Source organism: Sapajus apella, unplaced genomic scaffold (assembly GCF_009761245.1).
Source record: "Sapajus apella isolate SASKATOON/1434 unplaced genomic scaffold, GSC_monkey_1.0 scaffold115, whole genome shotgun sequence".
Lineage (NCBI taxonomy): Eukaryota > Metazoa > Chordata > Mammalia > Primates > Cebidae > Sapajus > Sapajus apella.
Window position 1 is genome coordinate 360,585 of NW_022437055.1, and position 20,925 is coordinate 381,509.

General features: G+C 53.2%; 1 protein-coding gene and 1 non-coding gene across 2 annotated transcripts; both read right to left on the bottom strand.

Moving 5' to 3' along the window:
- Positions 1-8,857: 8,857 nt before the first annotated feature.
- Positions 8,858-9,022, bottom strand: LOC116538031. The gene has a single exon (XR_004263465.1). It is a non-coding gene; the product is annotated as a U1 spliceosomal RNA (small nuclear RNA).
- A 1,584-nt stretch (positions 9,023-10,606) lies between these two features.
- On the bottom strand, positions 10,607-18,899 carry APLN (apelin). The gene is made up of 3 exons (XM_032260166.1): positions 18,483-18,899; positions 12,694-12,865; positions 10,607-12,006 (listed from the first exon to the last, which is right to left on the bottom strand). The coding sequence occupies exons 1-2, from the start codon at positions 18,547-18,549 to the stop codon at positions 12,699-12,701; spliced, it is 234 nt and encodes a 77-aa protein (XP_032116057.1). The 5' UTR covers positions 18,550-18,899; the 3' UTR covers positions 10,607-12,006; positions 12,694-12,698.
- Between the last annotated feature and the right edge of the window lie 2,026 nt (positions 18,900-20,925).

The following is a 20,925-nucleotide window of genomic DNA, read 5'->3' on the forward strand; positions in this document are numbered from 1 at the left end:
CCCAGGGCCGTGGTAAGGGCAGGACAGCAGTTGGGAAGGGGCAAGTCATGGGCTGGGCAGAGGAGGAGCCCAGCACAGCAGTAACCTATGAAAAGCAGCTTTCCACTGTCTGCACTTCTGCAAGGAGGAATCGAGGCCAAAGCCAGGGAGCAGAAGAGGGTATTTCCTAGGACAAGGCTCAGCCTGCGTGTGAGCACTCACTTGGAGCTGAACTTGGAAGATTCAGAGCTCCCATGCCTCTGAGCTCACTCAGAAAGCTTTCCCTTTGGGCAAAGTCCAAGGGGGTCATTTGGCTGTGATCTGACACTTCTGCTTTCAACCTAATAGCGCAAATATTTAATGGATGGCTCATGGCCTCACCAAGGGATTTTGCTTGCCGAGACTAGCAAGGTGAGCTAGTGTTTTCATGCCATTTGGAGGAGCAATGAGAAAGAATCTTGCCTGAGAACAAGCGCAGCGCCCTAATTCATGGCCTCCTGAAGCTCCAGGTTAAATAGGAAATGGACAGGGGCAATAGTGAAAATCTCTGATAGCCAGCAAGATCTGGACACCAACTGATTAGAATGTTGGCTGGCCAGAAGCATGCTGTAGGGGCGCACCAGCCCAGATAGAGGAAAGAGCAGCTCTGGATGTGGGCCTTGGCAGGGGCTGGGGGAATGGGAGGGTTTGCTCCTTAAGGCCTCTCCCATGAGCACTCACAGGAATGTGGCCACCAGAAGGTATGAGATTTCCCACAGCAGCTGTGGGGGTGCAGGGTTGGTGTACCTGGTAGGGGGGAAACTGGTGGGAACACGGGGTTCACTGGGGGAAGAGCTCCTTGGGACAGCTCGAGAGCCCGACAGCCTAGGACAGTCCTGCAAGGATGCAAATGGGGCCTGGCCTGGCCTTGGAGACCCAGATGCTGCCCTCTGCCCTCGCAGACTTCACCCCTGGTGCCTCTGGGTGGCAACTCTCTCCCTCTCTAAGTGAACATGCATTTGGACTACAATATGCTACACAGCGAGAAGAAAATATGCATACCCATTCGGTGTTCACACAAGCAGATGCATGGAGCCCACATATGCCCATGACCTGTAGAGGCACCCTCTCACCCTCTCAAGTCAGGGAGGCACACCCACAAAATTGTTCAGACTCAGAATCTTGGAACAGAAGCAACTTTAAAGCTACCCCCCTTAAAAAAGTCGTCTTTGATTAATGCCAGTCAGCGACTCCTCTACACACAGTTTGGTCTTTGCTCTTTCTCACACCTCCTGCAGAACTGGAAAGAGAAGATGACCTGGGGAACTTTCTTTCATGACCTGGGCCTAGGCTTGGCACAAGCCTTAAAAATTCCTTGCAGTTCCAGAATTCAGCCAGCAGGGGGAAGCCTCTCATGTCACACTGGGTTTCCCCCAAAGACTAAGCAGGCTTGGAGGAGAAAGGGAGGCCAAGCGCAAAGAAGGAAAGCATGTAAAAAGTTTGAACACATGGACACAGGGAGGGGAGCACTACACACTGGGGTCTGTGGGGGGGAAATGGGGGCGGGACGGGGGGGTGGGGAGGTGGGGAAAGATAGCATGGGGAGAAATGCCAGATATAGGTGAAGGGGAGGAAGGCAGAAATCACACTGCCATGCGTCTACCTATGCAACAATCTTGCATGTTCTTCACATGTACCCCAAAACCTAAAATGCAATTTTAAAAAACTGTAAAAAAAAAAAAGTTCCCAAAGTGTCTGGCCATCAAGCTGACCCAGATGCATGAAGCCAGCCACTCCTATGGGTGGGGAATTCTCAGCCCCTCACATTCAGCTGGTGAATTTGATAGGGCCTGGGCAAGTGATCAGGAGATGACATCTTAGTGATCATAGTACATACACCCTGCTTGCCCAGCCTAGAGCCACAGAGGGAGTCAGCCAGCGCACAGGAGTTCAGTGGAATCTCTCATTCTGCAAGTCACAGCCTCTCTCGGGGCCTGCTTCATTATCTGTAAAATGGGTTTAAGAATAAATCCCAGCTGCTTCCTCCCACCTTGGAAGCTTTCTCTGACTCGGGATCATGACCCCAGTGATAAACTTCCTAGAGGCCTGTTTTACGCATCCAGGGCTCTCGCCACAGTTCCTGGTTATGTATTCGGTTGTGATTTTTGAATAACATCTGTTTCCCTCTCCAGGTTGTAAGGAATGTGGTACAAAGTAGGCCCTCAATCAATATTTGGTGAATGCTGAGAAATGAATTGCCATAGCCCTTTTAACAGATCAAAAAGCACGTTCACATGGAGACAGGGTGGTCTTCATGGCGCCTGCTGAGAGAGGTGGGTTTTTTCCCCCTGTTACGCACACAGCACTCTCTACTGTACCAAACATTTTAACTTCAGAAATTTCAGTCATGGCCGGGTGTGGTGGCTCACGCCTGTAATCCCAACACTTTGAGAGGCTGAGGTGGGTGGATCACCTGAGGTCGGGAGTTTGAGAGAGCCTGACCAACATGGAGAAACCCTGTCCCTACTAAAAATACAAAATTAGCCGGGCATGGTGGCACATGCCTATAATCCCAACTACTCGGGAGGCCGAGGCAGGAGAATCCCTTGAACCCGGGAGGCGGAGGTTGTGATGACCCGAGATCGTGCCATTGCACTCCAGACTGGGCAACAAGAGTGAAAGCTCTGTCTCAAAAAAAAAAAGAAAAAAGAAAAAAAGAAACTTCAGTCACTAAAAGTCTGAGAGGGAGCTAGGGATTCTTACCCCCGTTTTAGAGAAGGTAAAGCTGTGGCCCAGAAGGGTGAAGTGACTGACCCAGGCTTGGAACTTGGAGGAGTGAGGATGTTTAAGTCTCCGCATCCCATGCTGGAAGGTATGATCATTACATTCTCTCGTTATCACTGTCAGCATCATTACCTTCGTCATGGCTATGGCCATGCCTAGTCCGGCGAAGAAGTGTATGGTTGGCGAGCACAAGGGCTTTTGGAGGTGGCGGGGAGACGTCTGGGTTTTAATCCTGGCCTTACCTGCAGGTGACCTCTAGGGCTAGGAAAGCATCCAGGGAGGCTTCATGGGGGAGGTGGGCCTTGGCTGGCACTTGGAAGACCCAGAGAATTGGTGGGAGGTGGAGAACCTGGCAAGGGAAGTCTGGGGAAACTAGAAGAGCACCAGAAATGTGGTTTGGGTGATTTAGGCTGAGGCTTTCCCAGCTTCTGCTTTCTGACCACAGGCAATCCGCCCACCTCGGCCTCCCAAAGTGCTGGGATTACAGGTATGAGCAACCATGACCAGCCAAGGGTAGGCGTTTTTTAGCTGATTGTCCAGGAGACTGATTATTTGGGATAGGGTAGACTGGAGGGCTCTTCCTAGGCGTGAGTTCTGAAAGTTTGGGCATAGAAAAGATGGGTATGAAGCTCCCTCCCTCGCAGGTCCTGCTGAGGCTAGTGCACAGGCTCGGGGCCAGGGGACCATCCCTGGGGTTGCGGGGGAGTGGTACAGAGGGCACTGTGGCCGCAACAGCTAACGAGGGCTGCTGCACCCTCGCCACACACCTCCTTTCCCTGGAGCCTCCCAGAGGAAAGGTGAGGACCAAGTCTTCTCCACTGTTCCTCCTCCATTGTCCCTTGAGTGGTGTCCTGCACAGAGTAGGCATTTGTTTGTTTGTTTGTTTGCTTGAGACAGAGTTTTGCTCTGTCATCCAGGCTGGAGTGTAATGACGCAACCTCCACTTCCCAGATTAAAGGATTTTGCCGCCTCGGGCTCCTGAGTAGCAGGGACCGCAGGCGCCCACCACCGTGCCCTAATTTTTGTGTTTGTAGTAGAGATGGGTTTTGCCATGTTGGCCGGGCTAGTCTCGAACTCCTGACCTCAGATGATCTGCCCGCCTCGGCCTCCCAAAGTGCTGGGATTACAGGTGTGAGCCACCACACCTGGCTAAGGGTAGGCATTTTTTAGCTGATTGTCCAGGAGACTGATTATTTGGGGTAGGGGTAGCCCAAAGGGCTCTTTCTAGGCATGGGTTCTGAAAGTTTGGGCACAGATTGAGAGACAGGAAGCTCCTTTTGAAACTTACACACGACTTGGGTCCTGAAACTTGACAGGCAATTTGGAAGTGGGGATGGGGGTGGGAGGGCTGTGGAGCTGAGCTGGGGGGTAGCCCAGAGTAGGGGAAAGGAGGAAAGACGATAATCAGATCAGAAGATCTCTGCACTGCCGGAGGTGGAAGGCGCTGTGTGGTGAGACCCCCTCCTCCACACCCCTGTACTCCTCACTGGAACCTTTTTCCTCTCTGCTTTGTTTATCTTCCCTTATCTTTCCACATCACTCACATCTGAGGATTTGGGAGTTTCCAAAGGAAAGAGGAACTCCAGACTTTGAGAAAGTTTAGGAACCTAGAGACATGGAGGATGAAACCCTCCACAACATATGCCAATGTCACCAGCCCCTACCCCTACACCTGCTGGGGAGGGAGCCAGAGATGTCTCCGCCTAGATGGAAAAAGTGGCACCCTCTTCCCAGCAGGCCTCCCACAGCCCCGAAATCACAGGCAGTTCTGTTGCCCTGGGACTGAGGGTGCCAAAGCCCCTCCCCTACAGACGAGAGGTGACTGCAGCCCTGGAGGGAATGCTTGGCATTTCAGCAGTGCCTTTGCCTTCCTTTAAAGCAATGCCACCTTGTCTCTCTCAGTTCGTTTGCACATACCACAGAAGATCCTTAGACTAATGGCATAGCCGCTCAGTGCCTCAGTTTCCCCCCCTATAAAATGGGACTGTGAAGGGGACTCAGTAAGTCAGAACAGGTGAAGCTCCTCCAGCAGTGCTTGGCACGTGAGAAGTGCTCTGTATGAGTCTGCTAGGACCATCTAGCTATGTTCCTTTAAGAGGCCACTTTCCCTTTCTGAGTGTCACTTTCTTCATTTGTAAAAATAACAGGGCTTAGGGTACTGAACGACCTCTCAGGCTCATGTCCTTCTATGATTCTGTGTGTTTAAGGCAGGGAAAGCAGAGATTGTCATCCTATGAAAATAGATGAGGGAGAACTGGGACCCCTAATAGATGAACAGACCTGCCTGGAGTCACACAGCCAGTCACTGGCCAAGCTGGGGTTAGGATCCAGAGCTCAGAAAACTTTCACACCACTAGCCTAGGTCAGCAGCAGTGTGCCAATTTTTTAACACTCAGGGAAGATCAGAAGGCATTTAATTTGCACAATGGGGGAGGTATGGAATGGAGGTTCCAGCAGCCCCTGAGGTTATGGGAAGCTTGTGCAACCCACGTAACCCAGCGGTGGACTTCCTCACTGGCTTAGGTTCCCATTTTCCTGCCATATGCCCAATTCTCCTCTCAGAACTCCTCCCTACAGGTCCCTGGGTCAGGTCCTGAAGTGCCTCCAGAGGGCAGCCTGAATCACCTCCCACTGTTAGCTAGGACCCAGCTAAGTTTTATTCACAAGCAGGTGCTGCATATCTACCCACCAAGGTACCTTGTCCTGGGCAGGTGAGTAGGCTGAGGCCCAGAAAGGGCTCAAAGGAAAGACTTTGCTAAGCTACCCAGCAAGCCCTGGGCTGAAGCAGATTCAGGACTGGAACTCAGGTTTCTGGTCCCCTGGCCTTGTGCAGAAAGGAACCCCAATGGCCAGGCAGGTCTCCTGGAACAGGTGCCTGGCTCCACAATTCCAGACAGATCAGGTGCACCTGATGAGCTTATTTAATTTTAATTACCTACCAACGGCCCCACCTCCAAATACCATCAACCATATGAATTTGGGGACTAAGTTTCCAAAACATGAATTTGAAGGATGCATTCAAACCATAGCAGCAGCTGACCTGAGCTGGGGACAGACCCAGGTTTGAGGCTCTACTCACCCACGAATGGCTCTGTGAATTTGAACTAGGGATGTCACCTCCATGGACTTGATTTTCCATGTATAAATTAGGGATAATGATGGCTGCCCTGTCCAGTTCTCAGGGCTCCCACTTAGTAAGCTCGTAACACTTGTAACATGGGCCGGGCACTGTGCCAAACACGTTCCCTGCAGCGTCGCGGTCAATCCCGACCACAGTGCTATGAAGTGGGCAGCAGCATCCTGCCCAAAGCCAAAACAAGGTCACACAGGTGAGTAAATAGTGGTGCCACGATTTGAAGCCTGATCTGACTGCAGACATCCCCTTCCGCTGAAATCCCTTTGTTAGTATGATTATTGTCAGAGGCCATCTCATAACCAGTGTATTAAATCCCTTAATTCTACACCTTGCTGCAGAATGTAAGTCTTCCCCTTGGGCTCCAGGCAAGGGGTCAGGGGCTGAGTTGAAGGGCTTGCTGTTACTTGACACAGGGCTGGGCAATCTATGGCCTGTCGCCTGGGCTGGAGTGCAGTAGCGCAATCTTGGCTCACTGCAACCTCCGCCTCCCAGGTTCAAGCGTTCTCCTGCCTCAGCCTCCCAAGTAGCTGGGATTACAGGTGCCTACTACTACACCCAGCTAATATTTTAAAATTATTATTTTTAGTAAAGATGGGGTTTCACTATGTTGGCCAGGCTGGTCTCAAACTCCTGATCTCGTGATTCACCCACCAAAGTGCTTTTACAAAGCTTTTTTGGATCACGGTCACGCCCACTGGTGTATGTATTGTGTATGGCTGTTTTGCCTGTGCCGAAAACGTTACCTGCGTCATCACAGTCAATCCTGACCACAGTGCTATAAAGTAGGTGGCAGCATCAAACTCAAAGAGGTTGGTTTGAGCTGGGATAGAGACCGTATGGCTCAAAAAGTCGAAAAAACTATCTGGCTCTTTACAGAAAAAGTCTGCTGGCTGCTGATCTGAAACATTCAAGGAAGTGTCCTGGATGCGTCTCGGGCCTTTGACTGAAGTCCAAGACAGCAGCAAGGGGAGTCCCTTGCTGGCTCCTCTGAGCACTGGCCGCTTCGTAGGAAAAACTGGATTTTCAAAGGAGTCCTAGAGAAACCTCCCTTCCGAGAGCTACCGAGAAATGCTGGCTGAGTCAGCAGCCCTTGTCAAGCCGGGAGAGGAAGGTATTGAGTAAATCTCTGCCATCTCCTTTGGCAGTTAGCTGGCACACGTTCACTCTGGTCAGAAAGAAACTTTGGATTGAGAAATTTCAGTTGAATAACCTTTAGGCTTGAAAAATCGAATACTATAAGGACCTCAGAATGGCTGCTCAGGCCAGGCCTCAGGGTTCCCTCAACGTGGAGGAGCCCAGCCCCTGCTCGGGATACCAAGCCAGCCAGCCCTACAGGAGTGTCCGAAAGCTTCGCTTTCTAAGCAGTTATGGCTCATTTTACACCACACCTGGGGTCCTGAAAAGCTGTGTGTGGTCTGAGTCTGTTTGCCTCCCTAATCTCTGTAATTTCAGAGGCTGCTTAATTCCGGATGGATTTGAAAGAGTGTTGTTTTTCAGGTTCTCTGCCCCCACCCGTCAACCTCTCAGTCCAGGACCTCCAGTCCAGAAACAATCAGTTAAATGAATTCCTATTTCTTTTCCTAAGCTCTGCATTTTGAAAAACAATGCCCTACTCTGCTTCTGTTGTATTTATTTGGTAAAGGTATCTCCAAAGTCTAGCAACGCGTATCATATGTCCAGCCTTCCTTTGGTCTGAGGTATAATTATCTTTACAGAAGACACAAACTTTACTTTTCCTTATCCCTTGCCCCAAGATCACACTGGCATCCACCCAGTAGCATCCAGTTGACTACATATGTTCCATGGACCCTGGTGGCTGCTCCCCCTTCCTTGTCCCTGCCATCACTGCCCATCATCCTTCCACCAACTTAACCAAATGCTATTGTGCCTTCTAGGGCCTGTTTTAGTCACTCAGCCTCTATTTGCTTTCCCTGATCCCACCAGTCTACACTGTGCCATCTTGTACTCCAAATTCGTATTGCACTTACTAAGACTATCAAACACGGCCGGGTGCGGTGGCTTATGCTTGTAATCTCAGCACTTTGGGGGGCCAAGGTGGGTGGATTACTTGAGGTCGGGAGTTTGAGACTAGCCTGGCTAGCATGGTGAAACCCTGTCTCTACTACGAAAACCAAAAATGCAAAAATTAGCCAAGTGTGGTGGCAGGTGCGTGTAATCCCAGCTACTTGGGAGGCTGAGGCAGGAGAATCCTTTGAACCTGGGAGGCAGAGGTTGCAGTGAGCTGAGATTGCTCCACTGCCCTCCAGCCTGGTCACCAGAGGAACTGGTTTTAGGCAGAGGTGACAGAGTGAGACTCTTGTCTAAAAAAAAAAAAAAAAAATCAAACACATTTTGTACCTAATTCTTCTTTCTGGTTAGGGGACCTTCCATAGTACTGTAGAAAGAGTTTGCATTCTAGAATTTGAAGACCAGATTCTAGATTCACTTATCTAATTCACTATACACTTATGGATCAGTGTTAAGTTGTCTTGTCCCCGCCTCACCCCTTTCTCCTTGGTTTCATGTGAAATTAGAACTTTGGGGCTGATTAGGGGGGTTACAGACCAATCAGCATAAAGCCAGCTCACCTGAAACCTCTGCCTAAAACCAGTTCCTCTGATGACCTGTTTGCCTAAAAGTCAAACTAGTAATTTTTAAAGAAGGCATTTTGCACCAGTTTTCCTAAGAGGCACTTCCAAAGTAACATCACTTTTTCTTTTTCTTTTTTTTTTTTTTGAGACTGAGTCTGGCTCTGTCACCCAGGACAGAGTTTCACCATGTTGGCCAGGCTGGTGTCGAACTCCTGACCTCAAGTGATCTGCCTGCCTCGGCCTCCCAAAGTGCTGGGGATTATAGGTGTAAGCCACCGCACCCAGCCGTAACATTGCATTTTTAAATCACTGTCACAACTTGCAGCATTTTGTCAATGATGAGATTGTTTTGTAGGCTTGTGGGTGACTGTTTCTTTTTTTTTTAATTCAGGGGAAAGCGCAAACGCAATCCCCCCACTACCACAAATTAGGCAGTCAAGTTTCCCACATTTGGGAAAATCGCAGGGGTCTGCACATCCGGAGTGCAATGGATAAGCCTCACCCTGGGAAAACCACCTTCGCGATCATGGTATCTCCCCTGCCAGGTAAGTATGTGGATGACTTTTCTATCTTCTCTGCTATTGAGCAGTTTTATGACTTTTTAGGGAGTTTGTCTAAAGACTCTTTCTTTAAAATTGTGTATTTCTAGCACTAAATACTTGTCAAATCTATGGGATCTCCCGTGGGATTTATCAAATGAACCCCTTTTGATCCCTCCTCTCGGCTTCTCGCTGAGTTTTGCTCTGTATTGTGTATGCCTGTGTGCACCTAACGGGTTTATTAACCAAATTAGCATGTACCCAATGTTCCCTTCTGTTCTGCAAGATATTGGCATTTTGACAACACGCATGAAGTGAGACAGATGGGGCAGAATCATATTGAACTCTTTGCATTTTATTTTTCAGGCTATCTCATTCATCAAGCAAGTCTACTTTGTGAAACATAAAATGATACAAATCAAGTCATTATCAAATGTACTTATTGCTGAAAACATAACATTTTCAGGAAAGGCAAACTGGCTGAAAAGTCCTGAAAGTGTCCCAAAGTAGATAAAACAGAAGAAGGCACCCACCAAGGATACAAAACAGTTTTTAGTAGCGATCCTGCATTTAATCAGCATGTTCTTAAATAAATTGCTTTTGAAAAATTCTTCAAATGACACTGCCAAAAAAATGAGGACACCCAAACAGATGCCAGCAAAACCTAAAAGTGGGCTGGATTTTATGTGAACTGGTCATTAAGCTTAGGGACTTGTGTGAGCTCGTGGCAAATCAGTTTCAGGCCAGTTGACCTAGAACCGATTTGGGATGCAGGCACTCACCTCCCTGCACGTGCGATATGTGAGCACAGGGACAACCACGGCTCCCAGGGGAAAGGAACGCCCTCCTGAACATGACGTCCAAGAGTAAGGGCGAACTGTCAGCTTTGAACTGTTTATTATAAAGACATATTTACATAGAACAATCTTTACAAACACATTGAACACAGGGGAAGGGAACAATTTCTTAATGGACAGGGTCTTAATATCTTTGTATAAATTAGTATAAGAATCATAAACAACCACTTTAAATAAGACAGCTCGCCCCCAGCCCACCCACTCCTGTCCTCTGTCCCTATCTCCCAGCTTTCTCAGCCATCCCCACCTTTCTCCCTTTCCCCACGGTGCTGGGCTTGGGTGCAGGTCATGGCAGGCTGATGAGGCAGGAGACGCAGAAAGGAGGGGAGAAAGAAGGCCCAGTCCCTGATGGGGGCATCAGTGGCAGAAGAGACTTTCTGGACACCGACCAGTCCCCACGCCAAGCGTGAGGGGAGTAGGGGAGGCCGGTGCCCAGCCTGGCTCCCCAGGGTGAGCCTTTAAGCAGCAGCAGCAGCAGCAGCAGAGGTAAAGGGGCTTGGGGGAGGCGAATAGGCAAACATTGGGGTTATTGTGGGACTTGGGGGGCCCTGACTCCCCCATCCTCCCACACACAAAGTTGGGCATCAGGCTCTTATCTTCCCTTTCTCCCTCCTGGGAAGCCTCCTCAGGCAAAAGGCGAGAAAGCTCCCTCCAGAGAATGGCTGAAGGCCCCTCATGGAAGCTGGGGCCTCCCGGGGAGAGAGTGCTATTCCAGCTGCTCTTCCTCCCATCTTTCTTTCCTTCCTTTGCCTTCATTTCTTCCTCCTGCCTCTCCTTCCTTCTGCTCTTCCTTCCCTTCTTCTCCCCTCTCCACCTCCCCCAAAGGAAAAGCCCTGGAAGGAAGGTCTGGTCAACACGAAGGGAAGGCCATGGAGTCCAATGATTGAAGACCACCTCGGGCTCCTGAGAACCACGTCGGAGGTTGAATGGTAGTCTCAGTGCCTGAGCCGCCCCTTTTAGAGTACCCTGGGTCTGGGAAAGCTGCCAGAATGGGGGCAGCTGGCCAGTTATGGAACCTTCCAGCCCAGCTGGGGGAACTGTGAGGCAGGGAAAGGTCAGGGAGATGGGAGCAGCTCCGGCCCCATGACAGGACAGTTCACGGCCAACTGGCCTCTCCCTTCCCTTCCTCTCCCAGCCACCCCCCAGCCCCAGCCTCGGGAAAAGGCACTTCATTTGCTTTGAAAAGACATCATCAAGAGGAAAGAGGACATCATAGAGCAGGAGATGGGAGACCTGGTCCCCATCCCTGCTCTGCAGTGACTCTGAGCAGGTCACCCCCCTCTCCAGGCTTCTGTTTTTGCAGGCGTTTGCCTAAGAAGGCTAAGTCATCTCCAAGGGTCCTTGCAGCTCATATCTTCTGTGATTCTTGGCAAAAACAACCTCTTGCTTGGCTTTTACCCCTGGGAGGGTATAGAGCCATGTCAGGCCCAGCACCCTCCCCTCCTGACCTGGAGCTTGGCCTAGCTGGGGACGGGGTGGAGGAGCAGGGAGAAGGGAGTATTGGGAGGCACAGTAAGGCAAGAGAAGCAGTAAAGGACTTCACGGACCAGACCGCTCTCCTTTACCTCTTCCTTAACTGAGCAAACACCGATGCTCCACCCGCTTCAACAGAACTCCCTGCCCCCACACTTCCGTGCCCACCATGTGCCCTGCCTGGATCCCTGCAGCCAGCACCTCTACCTAGTCTCATTGCTCTTCTCTGCACTCCTTCCTGGAGGCCAGGTGAGGAGTCCAACTGACCAGGAAAACAAGGGATCTGCTGGAGCCCACGGAAGGGAATGTTTCCTCCCCATGCCCAGGGCGGACATGAGGAAGGAAGGAACAAGATGAGACAGGCAAGGACTAGATCGGAGGGGACCTGGAGAAGAAGGGAGACCTTCTGGGGTTGGATCTCCAAAGTCAGTCCAGGGAGGGGCCAGGAAGTTGGATTGGACGGATCCTTGCGAGAGAAAGGGAGTCATCCAGACTACAGCCAGGAGCACGCCACTGGGGGAAGCAAGCAGGTGAAAAGAGCCGGGCCCATTGGTGGCTACAGCAGGTGCGAGGTGAGAGCTGAACGGACGTGAGGCCTCCAGAGAAGCAGACCTATCTATAGAGGAGACAGAACCGCAGGGTGTGGGCACTTGGCGGCCCCTTCAGTCCTAAGGAGGAAAAATGACAACAGAGAAGTCATGGACATAGGCTAGGCCCAAGAAACTCCCCAGGAAAGGAGAGGAGACCGCCTTCTCTCTCCCCTCCCAGCCCACTCAGCCCAATCCTCCAGCCCAAGGCCCCTGAGCTGTCCCCATTGCAGTGGGACAGCCAGCAGGCCAGGTGAGGGGCAGGCTCCGGCTCTGCTCTCTCTGCTGCTGCCTTGGTTCTTCCTTCCCTCTCACACCTCCAGGTAACCCCAGCCACAACTGTCCTGTTCTCTGCCTCAGAGGCCCTAAAGCTCTCCGCCTCCTTCCCCAACTCTGGTGACAATCTATTGGACATCTATCTGTAGGTTTGCCTTGGGCACCCCTCCCAGCCATTAAGGTCCAGCAGGATGTCTAGAAATCTCCGGACAGGCCAGCCTCCCCAACCCCAGGCAGCAGGGTGAAAGGGAGGATGGCCCCAAGTATCAAGCCCCTCTCTGGGCCTCAGAGAAGGAGATTGTCTGTAAAATCAAGGGACTAGACAGCTGCCCCATAAGCTCCCTTGCCAGCTCTAAGCCCCCATGTGTGTGGCGCCAGGACTGCTTGGTGGATGTGTCTGGCCAGTGATGAGCGGCAGGGTCACCCGGCTTCTAGGCTGTCCCTCTCCCTCCCTCCACTTTAGCACTGTCTACCGACCAGAGGCTCAAGTACCTGCTTCAGAAAGGCATGGGGCCCTTATGGGAGAGGCGGGGCCGCTGGCGGCGGAATTTCCTTCGACCTCCCTGCCAGGGCCCTGGCCCATTCCTCGACCCTCTGGGCTGCACCAGGTGGCGGACATTGCCCTCTTCCAGCCCATTCCCATCGGGAAGCGGCATCAGGGGCCCTGCAGAGAGAAGAAAGCCTGTTAGTGAGGAAGGGTGTTGGCCTGAGGGAGGGGCAGTCTCTCCATGCGGCGACGCTCCCGGTAGATTTTCTTTGGTTTTTCTTTTGCACCTTGAGGGAAAATTTGCCATTTCTGCACGGTCCTGTAGCTGATTTTATGTCCTTTCGACAGTTCTATCATGTTGCTGACAGGCACAAGTGGGTTCTTTCTTTGGAACGTCATTGCGGGGTGTGCACTTTGGGGCATCACACCTATACTTGGCTGGGGGGCAGGAGGCAGCAATCCCCATGGCACCCCTGCAACTGGTACACTTCAAACATTTCAGACATATGACATTACAATGCCACCCCCCACCACGTACCCATCACCTGGACTCGACGGTTATCCAGATGGAGTCACATATGCTTTATTATCCCTTTTCTTTTTTTTCCTTGACTGCAGTATTTTAAAGCAAATCCAGAACATCACGTCATTGTACTCCTACGTCCTTTGATACGCAGGGTGACCCACTTTTGAGTACTAGGGAGCTCATATCTCACCCCTGGGCGTCTCATAGGTGGTTAGGCATCTCTAGGGCTACAAGTCTTCCCAGTGGATGGGGCTGGGCCAGGTGGGTTAAGGGGGAGGGGTCTCTGACTCAGCCTGCCTCATGCTGTGACCAGATTTAGAGACCTGAGACCAGATTTAGAGATCAATAAATCTTGCAGGAATGAATGAACAAATGAGAGAATGGCCACCTGCAGCAGCATGTTTGTGCACCAGGAGGGGGTGGGTTGTTGCAGTTGGCACCTCCCACCAATGCCCTACCTCCTGTCATTCCAAGACCACACCCTGCATCCTGCGTCTCCTATAAATTCCTTCCATTTCAAGCCCTGCTGGCTTCTCTTCTGCACTATCTGGCTTAGAGGAGAAGCCTCCTGACACCAGACTGAGCCCTGACAATGGGATCCAAGCAGTGCAGGGTATCCTTGGGTGAAGTGAGGGAAAAGGTATGCAGGCTGACTCTCACGAGCCTGCAGTCCACGCAGGGAAGCCGAGCTGCCACCCGCAAGACAAGCCTGGCTGGTGGCAGCAGGCAGTGTACGGAGTTGAGATGGTGCCGGGGAAGAGGCAGCCAGGCAGGGTACTTGTGCCATGCCCCGTACAGGCCTGAGCAGATACAGCGTAAGAGGCCAGAGATAATGAACACCAGTCTCTCTCCCACTACACACCATCTGGTTTGCCTGCATCTATATCCCTGTCCCTCGAGCCCCATTGCCATCTACCCAGGAATTCCCACCATTGGCTCACAGTTTCCATGTAGCCTCCCATTGGCTGCTCACACCCCAGTCATACCCCTGGCAGCTCCCCCTTCCCCTCCGCCTCTGCCTCCAACATCCCCACGCTCTGTTCCTTCTTGGCTCCTTGGCTCTTGTGAGTCCTCCTCCGCTTGCACACAATTTCCAAGTGTTTAGCCTCCTCTTGGGCCAAAAGTGGGCAGATCTGGCCTTAGGGCCCTCTTCCTCCAGGCCTCTGGGCCTGCAGTTTTCCCCACTCACACCCAGACATACCCACCTATCACCACCACCCCCAGACACACATATTCTCCAAGCCTGCACCCTCCTTTCCTTCTTCCCCCACAAAAATCTCCAGGCCCATGAGGAACCCCCACTGTTGACTTGGGTCATTTGGTTAACTAGCCACACTTCCATGCCAACTTATCCCTGAAATTCATAACCTATGAGAATTAAAAGAAGAATGAGCTTGGCACTTTGGAGCAATAGGAACAGATGGAACAAGGGGGCTGCTTCTGTCTGTCACAGAGCTACCCTCTTGGCATTATCTATGAGGGGCTGGGGCTGGAGAGGGAGGGGAGGAAAAGACCTTCACTAAGCCCGACTGCAGCTGCTTCAGCCTCTGCCCTGAGTGCTGGGGTCCCCTCAGGGTGCACCCTGATCACTGAGGGTGGGTCTGAATGATGCTGATAAGGCACAGGGGTAGGACCCCAGGGGCCTCGTGAAGTGAACCAACTCAACGCTTGGCTCTCACTTCTGCACCTTCAACTGATGGGGGTGCAGAAGGGATGGAGCAGTGGCCCAAGCCGTTGTAGCTCAGGGGGTGGCAGGCATGGAGAAGAGAGGCATGGTGCCAGGAGGGGGAGGGCATCACCTCCATGTGCCCAGCACCCAAGATTGGGAGTGTCTGTGGCAGTCAGAAAGGGAGGGCTAGAGGCTGTATTTCAGGATGGGGAGCAGGGCTGGTGGCTCCGACTCTGGCCAGGAAGATGTCTAGACTCTAGGTCTGCAGAGAAGAGCCACTCTGTGGCTCTAAGCCCCCAGCCAGGCCCTGGAGAGCAGCCACCCAGCAGCCCCGGGCCTCTTGCATCCCTCCCATTGGGTGCCCATTGGGTGGGGGACTCATTGTCCTCAGCATCACCGAGCTCTGCAGGCTCCTCCAGCACTCTGAGCCCATCACCCACCTGTTTCCTACTTTTGATTCTGAGTCTGGCTCACCATCAGATAAGCTGATGCCTAAAACCCTGGATTTATGCTGTCCAAAGGAGCAAATTAGAGGCTATTGATTCTCATCACTGCAGAGGTCCTGACTGTACAAAAGAATTTCCCTTTAGAAATGGAGGCCACCTCTAATGCACTTAAATATTTTCTTCCAGCTCATTTGCTACCTAAAAGGAGGCTGGAGCAATCCCCCAAACAATCTCCAGCCTAGAGTGGTTGGAGCCATTGCCTGCTGAAGCACCACCAGCCACGAAGCTAGAGAATCTCCACACTGAGAACCGCAGTCGGGGGAGGACAGGATTTGACTTTCAAGCAATCTGAACTCCAACCCTGCCAACGCACACAGAGGTACGTGTGACTTTTCAGGAACATGCCCGCCTTACCAGGAATGATGCACCTGTTTTTCCTCTCTCAGCCTGGCCTGTCTTAGGATGACTTTAAAAGCCCAAATGTGTGCTCCGTTGGGGACTCCGCTGGCAATGCCCCTCCACTGCTCTGTGGTCCTGCGTGTGTCTCTTTGTCTGCCCAGCCCCCCGCCCCCATCCCAGTTGCCTTCTCCAAGGCCCTGTGCTGTCTCCAGTGCCAGCTTTGCTGCCCTGGGATACATCATGCTCTGTCTGGCGGCCTGGCCCTCTGTTTCCCTTGCCTTCTTTCTTTGCCAGAGAGGCCTGGCTCAGGTTACATGGGTACTTAGTGCTGAGGACTGGGGATGGATTGGAGATGTCCCCTCCCTGAGCAGGAAGGGTACAGTAGGCTCTCCTCACACTCCCACCATGACTGCAGGCTTTGAGCTGGGCCTGGGGAGGGGGAGGAGGAGGGGAAAAAGAGAGGTGCTCGGAGACGGAGGGACACTTGGCCCTGTCCTGGGAGTTCTCAGACTCAGAAGAGCAAAGTGTATCCCAGATAGGGAGGCAGTGCAGGAGTGTATGCAGTGGTAGCAGGGTGATGAGAAGCAGCGTGAAGAGGGGTGGGGGAGTGGACATTCCAAGTCAGGACAGAGTGTGGAGAGGAGGAAGTGTGGTTTTCGGGCTGGAACTTTGACTGGGGACTCTGGCTGGGGACAGAATGCCAGTCTGAGCCAAGGACAAATTGGTTCTGGGATGCCTGCTTCTAACCCAGGACAGGAGGCAGTGGAAGCAGGACATGTGTACCTGGATCCTTAGCTGGTGGCCACCTCTGGGGACATGCCCCTCCTTGGCTCCAGGAGAAGTCAGGGAGTAGAGGAGGCAGTGGGAGCCCCAAAAGTTTCCAGCACCAGGCTTGAGCAAAATGTGAAGACAAGGAATTTACCCAAATCGGAGTGGACAGATGACCTAATGAAGACGGTGAAATTCAAGCACAGAGTGGCAGGCTCTGGACCAGCCACACGGAGTTCTGGCAACCTGACCGATTTCCCTTCCCTTGAAACCAGCTCTCCCCTTGTCCCAATGGCTGAACCCCAGGAGGGTCTGTATGGTTGTCTAGTGGCCAGAGTTCTCCCCACAGCCTCTGGGGGAAGCACCAAGTGTGCAGACCTGGAATCCCCACCTTCCTCTGAAACACTCTCTCTGCACCCAGTCTTTTTCTTCCCTGAAGGCACCACCCTGGACTATTTGCCTGCGGTGGTATTGTGCAAGCGTTGTGCCTTGCCAACCACACCAGATGGTAGGCTCTCTGAGGACAGGCTGTATGGCGTATCATTTGTATCTTTCACTCGTATCTTTTCCTCTGTCTGTTACCTGCCTGGCAGGAGTTTCTGTAGAAAAAGTCTGCCTACTTCTTATTGTGGTGGTGGCTGACTTCGTGCTCAGGTCTTGAGGAGAAAGATCCTTGGCCAGCCAGCTGCCTGGAGGCAGGAGGTGCCAACCACAAGCACTGTGCCTTTCTGAGAAGCCAGGCAGTGCTCCCAGGGCCATAGCAGGCAGAACGAGCTGGGCCCCTCGGAGGCTCCTGGGATGCATGCCATCCTCCCGTTCTGGAAGATTTGGGACCATGTAGGGTCCTGTCCTCTTGCCCTAGGAATCTCTCTGCCTTGCATTCTCCTTCTTTCTGCTCCCACCTCCCTGTGATTCTAGCCATGGCCCTGGCGTTAGTCCACCTGGTCTTGGCCTTCCCCTTGTGTGGTGCCAGGCAGGCAGCAATGACAGCCAGATCATAGGACTGTGGCAGCTGGAGGTGGAAGCTGGCAGCCCTAGGAGACATTGACACACAGAGGACAGGCAGCCCGGGATGGGGCTGCTGGGGCATGGGTGGGGACCAGGCTAGGGGCGGACATGGGCACTAGTGCCAAGTATTGCCAGGTAAGGGCAAAAGGACTCCCCTTTCCTGAGCTGTAGGGAGGGGTCAGGTCAGGTGCTGTGCTCCCTCCCTTGGTCCGTGGCGACAGGGAAACTAAGGTGAAGCATGCTGAAGCCTGGGACAGAAAGGACGGCTGGAGCCAGGATGTGAGAGAACCAAGTCTCTGGGGTGGGATGAGGAGAGCAGCCAGGACCTGGGGTGAGGGAGGAGAAGACCAGCCCAGCCCGGCTGAGCCCGGCCCTGCCTGAGGGAGGCTGTCTCTGCTCCCACATGCAGGCCGAAAGGAGCAACAGCTGGGCTCCATGCCGCCACCCCCTCTGCGCACTGCTGCCTATGCAACAAGTGTCACGTCTGCATGTTGGCACATCATCCCCGGTCTCCGGCGCCCCTGGACCAGAGGGAGGCTCCCAGCCTTCAAGGACCAGAAGACGTTCAACGTGGGAGCCCAGCCCACCCGGCTGTGGTTGGCTCCTTCCATCGATCCACGAGTGGAGCGGGCATGCCCCCCGCCTCCACGCCCACCACGCAGGGTGCAGCGCGCAGGACACGCGGGGCACACCTGTGGTCCTGCGCTCCCGGGACTGCGAGCGGCGGTTAAGAGAGACAAGGTGACAAGCAGGTGATGCCAGAGGCCGAGTCGAGCCTCCCAGAAGAAGCGGTCCTTGCGGCCAGCCGCCCCATGGCCCGGGGCGCCCTGCCAATCTGCTGCCTGGCGCGGGCCGGCGCGTGGCTGCTCCTGCACGGCTCGCGCCGGGCTCCCCGGGAGGCGGGGAGAAGTGCGAGTGGGGCGGAGGGAAGGGAGCGCGCCGGCTGTAGCCCAGGCGAGCGGGAGGGCGCGCACTCACCTCCACACACCGCGGTCAAGGAGAGCCAGAGCAGCAGGAGCGCCTGCAAACAGAGCCGCAGATTCATGCTGCTCCTCGGGCCCCGGCGAGCTGGCGGGAGGGAGGGGAGGGAGGAGAGGTGGGGCGCCCGGAGGCCGAGAAACGCGAGAGCCGCGGCTGGCGCGTGCGGGCGCGGAGGTCGCGGGGCTCCCGGGCTGCTGAGTGTGCGCGCTGAGCCCCGCCGCTCCCGCTGGCCGCCTCCGCTCTCCTGCAGCCTCCTCTCCCGCCGCGGGGCAGCGCCGCGAAGCTGGCCTCGGCGGCTCTGGGGGCGGCAGTGACGAGCTCTTTCCCAGCGGCTGGCGGCTCGGCCGCGGCTGCAACTGCCCGTGGCCCCGGCTGCCTGCGAGAATGCTCCCCGCTCACTCCAGGGGCTGCATTTTGTAGCTTGTGGCTTGGCCGCTAGCCCACTTGGTCATGTGGTCATCGGGAGGGCTGGGGGGGTGGCAGGAAGAGGGAGAGGGAGCGAGCCTCCCGCACCGCCCCCATCCCGGCACGCACTCTGCAGCCCCGGCCCGAGCGCGAGCGGGAACCCCGAGGTGGCCCCACAACAAAGGCTACGCGGCCTCTCTGACAACCACCACAGCTCCCCGGACAATGCCCGCTTGGCCGGGGGCCAGAGGGTTTGCAGAGACCTGAAGGATTTCAAACACAGGAAGCATTTGGGGCGGTGGAGGGGCACAGTTAACCCTTTCTCACCTCTCTCCCTTAACAGCTGTCAGGAAACCTGGGCGCTCAGGGTAGGACTCAGTCTGGGTTGCCTTCACTCACGCCCTCTACCTCTGACCCTGACCCTGGTCCTTGCCCTTGCTGCTCAAGGGTTTGATCAAGACACCTACACACTGGCCCTCCTCTCTCCTCTGCATTTTCAACTGGCTTTGAATTGGGGGTGACTGCCTACGCTTGTGCCCAAGGCTTGATTAATTGCCCAGCACCCTCATGTTCCCTGCATTTCCCAGGAGGCACCCTCTACCTGGAATGACCCCACCCCACATTTCCGTGACCTCTTCATTCTTGCAGCAGCATCTCAAATCCCATCACATCCAGAAACCTTTTCAGGATAACGCTAATCCAGCAGGGGCTGCCCCTTAGCCTCTCCTCACTGTTGGGACATGCGACAGCTCCTATGGTGTCCCCATTCTTGTTCCCTGGAGCTGTCCCATTCTGGTTCCCCATCATCGCAAGAGGCGGGTGGTTTACCCAGCTCCACACAGTCAAGGCTGAATTCATTGTGCGTGTACTTGAGATTCTGCTTTAGAAGCGGGTTCTGAAGTTGTTTGCCTTTCAAGACTAGACTGCTAGCTCCTTCTACAGCTTGGGAGCTCCCAAGGCATGGGACTGCCTCCTGCATTGGCCTGGAAACTCCCTAAGATGGGATACTGTCTTCTCATTCTTCTGGATCTCTCCAAAGTCCCCAATATCTTGCTCTGCACATAGGTGGCACTCAACACATATTAAAAGACTGAATCCAAAGGTGTCTCCACCTTTCAGCAAGCCAGGCAGTTTGCTTGAAATGTAAGTCCAGATTTACACAAAAGAGATATTGGACAGGGTGTATATGTGCCATAAAAGACATGAGAGACCACGGCATATTTAAAATATTTTTGAAATGGTACAGAAATCCTATATATATATATACACAATGTATTTATTATCAGTCTCTCTCTATCAGAAGGGTTACCTCCACAAGGGAGGGATCTTTGCTTTCTTCACAGCGGTGACCCCAGACCTAGAACAGTGCCTGAGACATGACTGGTACTCGGTACATAATTTTGAATATTTGAATGAAAATTTCAAAAACATCTTTACTGCCTAAATCAAGGTAGCAGGAAGGGAATAAGATACGGTTCTCAATAGTCTATGGCCCATTAGCCACACTCAAGTAAAAAAAAGGCATGTGAAGCACGCCACCTCTCTTCATCCTCGAGACCCAGGATATGAGTAGCAGGCACGAGTAGCAGGAAACCATTCTCCCTTAGCTATTCCCCTGGAAAGAGTTTTCTAGGTTGGGCACAGTGGCTCATGCCTGTAATCCCCGCACTTTGGGAGGCCGAGGCAGATGGACTATCTGAGGTCAGGAGTTCAGGACCTGCCTGGCCAACATGGTGAAACCCTGTCTCTACTAAATATACAAAAATTAGCCGGGCGTGGTGGCAGATGCCTGTAATTTCAGCTACCTGGGAGGCTGAGGTAGGAGAATCTCTTGAACCCGGGAGATGGAGGTTGCAGTGAGCCAAGATTGCACCACTGCACTGCAGCCTGGGCGACAGAGTGAGACTCCGTCTCAAAAAAAAAAAAAGGAAGAAGAGTTTTTTAACCAGGAGAAACACCTGGCTTCTAGTCTCCACCCTGATTTGCTGTAGGGCCTTGCCATCATCACCTAAATTTACTGGGGTTCACAGAGGTG